The sequence below is a fragment of the Lygodium microphyllum genome, chromosome 24, assembly GCF_053477565.2.
Source record: "Lygodium microphyllum isolate KBCC chromosome 24, Lygodium_microphyllum_v1.1.10, whole genome shotgun sequence".
In the NCBI taxonomy this organism is placed as follows: domain Eukaryota; kingdom Viridiplantae; phylum Streptophyta; class Polypodiopsida; order Schizaeales; family Lygodiaceae; genus Lygodium; species Lygodium microphyllum.
The window spans coordinates 33139856-33147827 of NC_141158.1; the positions used below are offsets into that span (position 1 = coordinate 33139856).

Consider the following 7972-nt stretch of genomic DNA (forward strand, 5'->3'; position numbering starts at 1 on the left):
AAAAAAAGAGAAGAATATGAAATATTTTGAAGAAAAGAAGCTATTGAGGTATAGTTGCTTTGCAATGATGCATTTCCACACAAAGCTTAATTGACAATGAGGGCCCAATAGAGTGACAATAAAGGGTATATTTTGAAGGTTTTAGGAAACATATAAAAAATATGAATTGTTTGACTCACACAAAATCTACATTCGATATCTAAGAATGTGTCTAAGCTTCAAGTAGCTTAAATAGATAAATAACATTTAAACATGGAGTGCACTATCTAGTGCATGTGAAGTACGTAATTTGTTAGTTTGTTTGGTGAGCATGAAAGGGAAGAAATCACACTAAACACAATTGCTTCCCTTTTCTTACAAAAATGTGAAGCTCACAAAAGGTGTAGCCTCATGAGCTTCACAATGACACTAACTACATGAAGTGTGGTTTGTGGGCCTCGCTAGTGTAGTAGTCGTTAGGCTAGCCCTAGTAATTGTTTATGTTCATTAAAATTCATAACCAAAGTTCCTACTCAACATTGAACTACTAAGATAGTATTGCCATGACCTAGTATGTGTCGCTATTCATATCTTGTGCTTGCAACTCATATAAGAATTGATAGATTGTGCTTTGAGTTGTACATTGAAGCAAGTATCTTAAGTATTTATTTGTGAGGTAAATGTTTATTCAAGTTCATGTTTCATAGAGCAAGACTGATCAATGCAAAATAAGAGAGCTGAGATGAATTTGGTTGTAAACATATTTTGGTAAAATTTAAAAAAGATTTTTCTCATTAATTTGATATGTTTTTGTAAAGTACACATTCCAACTAAAATAACTGGAGGCAATAACACTTAAGAAACATGTACATAAAAGAGAATTCATAATGACAATTTGAATAAAGATGGCATGTGTGGCTGATACTCCTGCAAGAATCATTCCAGCCATGGCTCCAGGCAAGCTTACAAGTCCAAGAGTCTTAGTAGTATCTAATACAGGAGCAAGGGTAATCACAACTGCTCTTTTTACTTGTTGTGCACTTGCTTGCTTTGGTGTTGCACCAAGTGCAAGGGCTGCTTCAACCTAGATCAGTACACATTTTAGAGTTGTTATATACCTCTACTAGTAACCTTGTGTTAGATTAATTTTACACAACCTTGAAGTTGTTATAGCTCAAGTAAAATAGGCAACCATGTGCTACACAAATGTACACGATGTTTTTGTTCAAAGAAAACTTAAGAACTTGTGCAAAATTCATAGTAAAATCCTTCTTGGTGTAAGAGTGCAAGTGTGATATTTAATCATTCTTTAGTCCATGGATACATGGATGCGGTATAGGTGTGCAAATGTTGTATGATGTTTGGACATTGGGATACATAGAAGATCTTGAAATTGTATTACTACAAATACAACATAAAAGACCAAGATGACCGCTTCCAATAAATCCTACACAATTAGCATTCTAAATTTGTTGCAAGATCTCTTACAATTACATGTTTTGAAGGATTAGATTACCCGTTGGTATAATAACCTTATGAGTGTTTAAGGATGATCAATTAAAAAAGCCCCTCTTATATATTTTGATACGATTTGTAATGTATAAATTAAGAAAACCCATCCTACGGAACTAACATGCTACATGTACATGTTTTATGGCGAACCCTTGAACCTAGAAAGGCCAGGAGTGCGCCATTCAAATCACAGAAACATATGCAACGAAGAAGGCGATCCATCTATTGGTTATGAAATGTAAAGAGGAGGAGGAGAGAGATTGAGGTTCACCACATGTTTATGCAGACTGAGGTTTTGTTTGAGCTGATTCAAGGCGACACCAGTGACTGCCATGGATCGAGAGACTAAAACTCCAGATATGGGGATGAGGAAACGAGGAGAAAGAGGAAACACTTTGGTTAGCAGTAGCAAACTCAGGGTTACAGACGTCCCGAAAAAGATCGAGGCCCCGGCAACAATTGTGGCGTTGGGCACATCGCCAGCTCTTTGCCCGGCTGTGTAAGCGGCTGCGATTACCTGCATGAGAATGGAGACATGGCTATAATGAGCTGAATATATCCCCGCACACATGATGCGCGCGCGCGCACGCACACACACGCAGTCAATCAATCAATCTATCTCTCTCTCTCTCTCTCTCTCTCTCTCTCTCTCTCTCTCTCTCTCTCGGATATGCACATATTGTCTTATCAACCTGAGCTTGTGTTCAAAATATTAGCGCTCGGCATTATCTCATAACCGCACAGCTAGTGAATATGTCAGGGCAATTGACAAAGGCTGCGAGCAATAATGGGTCACTATAATGGGCGACGATTTTTGAAACTAGTTCGTTATTAATCCATAATTTGCAAGTATAATAGCAGGTTAGAGATTCACTTTCTCGAGATTTGAATGAAGCATCTGTAAAATTGTGTTATGAAAGTATTAGCGGATATTTCTGTTAAGGTAGGTATCAATCGCTAGGAAGGATGAGGTGAAAATATAAACTTGCGAGAGAAGGGGGCAGAGAGAGAGAGAGAGAGAGAGAGAGAGAGAGTTGGCTACGGTAGAACTGATGCAAAAAGATGTGCGGCCACTTCTCTACACGGTATCTTGCGATGATGAAGGCGATTTTGTGCGCGGTAGCGGTGGTGGTGAGTGTGCCGACGGCGATGATGGGTCTATGATATGATCAGGACTCGACAACTCATTGATGGGTCTATGATATGATCAGGACTCGACAACTCATTGACGAAGGGGTGACGACGATGCGATGATGAGCGGGTTGATGGACGAGCTGGGACGAAGAGGAAGGGATGAGAACGTAGGATATGAGGGAGAGAGAGAGAGAGAGAGATTAGGGTTAATGAATATACCGTGAAGAGGTAGGGGAGGAAGAGCCAGAGGAGACTGGTGTGGGAGAGGAGGAAGTGGAGGAAGAAGGCGAGGAAGGCGAGCTGGGCGAGGGGGCGGAGGAAGGAGGCCAGAATCTCCCGCGACAGCCCCAGCCTCTCTCGCCAGCACGCCCCCAGAGCCACTCCGAACACCAGCGCCGCTGCCCCCACGTGCCACGCCCCCTCCCTGATCACCATCTCATTCCTGCTCACCAGATCCATCTCTCTCTCTCTCTCTCTCTCTCTCTCTCTCTCTCTCTGTGCCTGCTTTGCTCGGAACCTGAACTTACAATCAAAGCACTTTCTTGCGGGCGGCACTTACCTGCCTGTCTCAGGTGTCGGCTGTGGATAAAGCACTGCCTTGCTTCCTTGCGGTCGGCCGGCACTTACCTGCCTCAGAGACGGGCCGAAGCTAAATTTCAGTATGGGTCCCGCTTTTATGGGGACGTGCTGGTAACTCCCGGTTACAGGGTTCGATCCTCGGGATGATTCTCCAGCCGAGACCAATGCCTCTTTTAGGGAGCTTTTAATTTGTGGGCCCCACAGTCACCCAATGAATGGTAAACACGTGAAAGACTGTGGGGCCCTTACTGATATATATCCACATAGGCAAGAGCGCATCCCAAACTGCCCTGGCGCAACATCCTCAGTGCCCACATGCATCCGGATTCGCTTTGCCCCTCTTCCATAAGCTACTTATAGACGCGGAAAGACACCTACTTACTCCACTCTTTTTATACATTCCACGTTTCTTGTAACGCAAATCTCCCTTCACATGTGCATTCAAGTTTAGGTAGTGTTTTTCTCTTTATTTATTTTTGTCTAAATGCTTGTTTTCTTAATATTTTGAAAGAGTGTGGTTTTCTTACTAGAATTGAATGTGGTTTTAATCGTGTTTAAGGAAAAATGAAACATCTCTTTTAAACTATGCATCGGGTCAACACCACTCACTAGCTTTTATTGAAGGTAATTCAATTTGGCTAGAAACTTGTCATACAGCCCTACCATGTCTTGTTGATGAAGAGTGCCTTGAAAAATAAAAAACCAAAAAAAAATGTTTGGTCAAAGTTTGATATGTGGTCCCTTTCACATTTCACTAAGTTTTTAATTTAACATTTATAACTTCATAACAGCATCTGAAGAACACACAAAAACATATAAACATGCTATAGAAGCAACATGTTGTAAAGGTGGCACAAGTCCCTTCATTGTTTTATAACTATGGAGGAAGGTGCCGTTCTCGTGCATTTCGAAAAGATATGTACTTTTATTTCCTTTCCTTTACTTTTCTTTACTTTTCTTTATTGTTCATTATGATAAAAAGGAGAAAATGTAGATTCTAACCTTGTGAAAGATTATATGTATGAAGATTGCAGTTGCCTTTGCTAATGTAAAGTCAGCAATGATGGCATAGAATTGAATGAGCAAAGTAATTAATTCTAACAACAACAATTATTACTTTCACATTCAAAATTAATAACCAATTATAAGCTATTTAATTATAAACAATAGAGAAAGAGAGAGAGGGGCAAGCCTTAAACTAGGCTCATGGTGAGGCATGAAAATAGAAAGGAAGTAAGTCAAACTTACCTACAAGTAGCCTAAGGGGGGTGCTCTTGAGTACTAAGTCATGCCATTCATGCTACTATCTATATTATATATAAGGTCTTACACAAACTTTCACACATAAACTATGACACCTTCCCTGTGCATCTAATGGCAATGGTTTTCGATCTTCACATGCTAAACAATGCCTCATCTTCGAAACTAATCCTCATTTGGCATTAGGACAAAAAATATTTCAAAAAATGCACTTATAAGAAAATGATTAAGCTGCTAATTAGTTGAGATTTTGGAAGAATGAAACCGCCAAATTTGGTTGCTCAGATGTGATTAATGAGAGAATATTTAATTCATTGAAGGGATCGACCATTAATTGCCCCTCATATTTAATTTATGTCATGGTCACCTATTCGATCGTTTTTGTCTTGAAACTTAGGAGGATTTGTATTTTTGAAATATGTCCACCAAAATTGCATTCGTCTACTCTCGCGTCTTCTTTTCACACACCAACCACTCTTTTGTCATTCTCTTTTGCTATTCTCTTCTTTGTGCTTACTTTTCTATCACTGTGAGATTCATTTGGCGTTGATCTGCTAAAATTCTTAGCAATACCTCTACAAGTAATACAAATGCGAGCACATGCAAGTACAAACTTACCATCCAACTAGATCCAATTTATTCATCTTGGATAAGTATACATTGTACTAACAAATGAGATGGAGGCTAATAGATTGCAAACTCAAGGAAAGAAACGTATAGACTTGTGGATGGATGGAAATATTTATCCCAAGGATTCTTTCACAATTAAACCTCCTAATTTTTTAAGTATTCATGGCTACATGAGATATATTGGCGAAGGTTATAATGGGATGCTTGGCTATTCTACAAGGTTATATTCTGCATCTTACACATACATGGCTCAAATGAACGAAATGAAAAAAATATTATTCATTTCACAGACAAGCATTTATGAGCTTACAAATAAGATTGACATTTTAGAATATGCTAATAAGTCATTACAAGACAAGCTAGCATACTTAAAGGAAACTCCAATAGGATTCAAAGAGAGAAAGAGACCATTAAAAAAATATAACTAGCTTGTGTGTGAGAGTAAAGAAAAGAAGATTGAATTTTGCAAAGGAATATGTCTCTAACATGTTGGGCATTAATATTCGAGAGAGTGAGGAGAGAATCGGCCTTTTAAAAGAGACCATGAATAAGAATGATATTTTGAGGATTCTTAAGTCACCTTAGAATATAGATTTCAAAGGCCCAACTCTCAAAGAATTGGTAAAGGACTTAAAGGACATAGTAAAACCAAACGAATTTGTAGAGACATGTGATACTATTGGTATTAGTCGAAAAGGTTATCATGCTATCACTAGATTATGGTTTAAAAATCTTAAATGTAATAGAATAATTGCATTTGGATTGCCTCGAGCCCTTGCAGTATCGATTGCAAAAGGAATCCCATGAATCATATTATTTCACATGTTTTTGGGGAAGCATCTATGCCATACGAAAAGACAAAAAGAAAATCTAATTTTGAATACAATGTGTTTAATAATTTATGGGTTGATCTAAGAAGAGTGAAGATTGCAATGGTTCATATATATATACTCACATTAGAGGGATGTCACGATGTTTTGAAGTTTACCTTGAAGTTAGATGAAGCATAGATTCAAAAAGGACAAAATATGGAAAGAGTCAGCATTTGCATCATGAACATGGTATTGGACTACAGCAATGGTGGGGGTCAAGCACCAATGCATAAGTTCTAGTTTGAGATGGAGATTTGGTGGATTGATGCAGCTTAGGTACCAATTGAGAATTATAAAACATTGAAATGGTTGTTCACTCATACATATACTTCAAATATTATTAAGTCTCAAAGTGAAAGAGAAATATTGGTGGTGGTTGATAGGGTTGGTAATTTTAATGTGGAACGGCATATGAGCGCTGACTTAAAAACTACCAAATGTATACTTTGAATATGTAATGGAGCCAATGCAAAATATCATTGTATTTATTGCATGAAAAGTGTTGGGTCTAAAGATTAAAGCAACTTGCACCCTACAAGTTGAAGAGCCCCAACTAGAGACTCTTTAGATCTGAGTAAATTTAAAAACAAAGAAGATATATGGGATCCTATTCTTTCAATTCCTCTTGAAAATGTTCATATTTGTACTTTGTATGCAGAGATTAGAATAATTAACAAACTTCTCAGGTTGCATCTCAACTATGCATACTCGATCAAGCCCTTGTCTTTATCAGATGAGTGTATTGACAAGTGTGAGGCATTACTCTCCAAAATGGATTTTCATGGAGGTCAGTTTCACTTAAGAAATGATCTAACACTTTTAGGAAAAACAAGAGATGACTTGGTGGCTGATATCTCAATGGGAGGCTCAAAAGCTCGATGCTTTTTAGAAAACCATACAGAAAAATAGGTTAGCATTACTTGGGAGCATTGAAGAGAGCTGTGTGGGATAACCACAAAGCACACCACGACTTGTATTTTTGAAGGATGAAGGTTTTGAGACACCTCAATGTCTTCCTAAAGCTCCTGAAGCAACAAAAGACAACCTACACATATCCAGAGAAGAGTTCAAATGTTCGATTACAAATCTTGTTCAAGCAACAAAGGAGGCATAGGGAGAAAAGGATATCACATTTTATTTGATAAAAGAGAATACTTAATCCAAGCTTTCTTTGATAAAATTTCCAATGGCATAAAATGATTGTTACTCTCTTGTATTTGTAGCAAATCCTTCATATCTATGGGCCTTAGTTTGTGGAGGAGCATGGCCCCCTAACAACTTATAACAGTCAAGGAATGGAAAAATCTAACTATCAAGCACGTACAAGTTTTTTTCCAAAGCACAAGACATGAAAAATGACTTACAAAAAACAATGCTCTTGAGGAGTTTTTTTTTTATGACAGCTTCAAAGAAAAAATACTAAAGATGATAATGAAATTACTTGAGAATTTATAGTATTTTGAGTCAAGATAGAAAAGTACAAAGCTATCTCTCAAGAGCCTTTAGATCTTTCTCCCCCTCAGGGATCTTTCCTCTATAACATAGAAGTTTTCTTCTCTTGTAGCCAGCTATTGATTTTATAATACTTTGATTTGCTACAAAAACATAAGATGAGAGGGCTAGAAAGTATCCTGCTCTAGAAGCAAAGAAACCAAGACCATAACCAAAAATCCTATCTGTTGTCGCCTTCTCTAAAAACATCACCTTGTGTACATTATATTGTAACCTAGAGAAACCAAGTAGCCTTGTAAGTGCCTTAATATATAGTATAGGTCATGTTGCTTCCTCTAAGAAGATGTTATAAAATACCAAGATAACATGGGGATCAGTCCTTCCTAAGTAATAGCCAAGTGTAATATCTTTGAATGAAGTAATATCAGCTCTCAACCCTTTCTCCCATCCCAAGAAGTGATCAAAATCTTCAATCTCCAATTGCAAAAAAGATGAATGTGAAATGAATGTTGAAACCAAACATATTAATATATCTTATGAAATTGGAGATAATA

General features: G+C 37.7%; 1 protein-coding gene across 2 annotated transcripts; it reads right to left on the reverse strand.

Moving 5' to 3' along the window:
• Positions 1 to 753: 753 nt before the first annotated feature.
• On the reverse strand, positions 754 to 3511 carry LOC148014964 (protein ALUMINUM SENSITIVE 3-like). Of its 2 annotated transcripts, XM_087665986.1 has the most exons (4): positions 3185 to 3511; positions 2845 to 3067; positions 1763 to 2008; positions 754 to 1063 (listed from the first exon to the last, which is right to left on the reverse strand). In XM_087665986.1, exons 2-4 carry the CDS (start codon positions 3058 to 3060, stop codon positions 755 to 757), a joined length of 771 nt encoding a protein of 256 aa, XP_087522112.1. In that variant the 5' UTR covers positions 3061 to 3067; positions 3185 to 3511; the 3' UTR covers position 754. The 2 variants fall into 2 exon arrangements, with proteins under 2 accessions (XP_087522112.1, XP_087522111.1); XM_087665985.1 differs by lacking the exon at positions 3185 to 3511 and having other exon boundaries at positions 2845 to 3129.
• Between the last annotated feature and the right edge of the window lie 4461 nt (positions 3512 to 7972).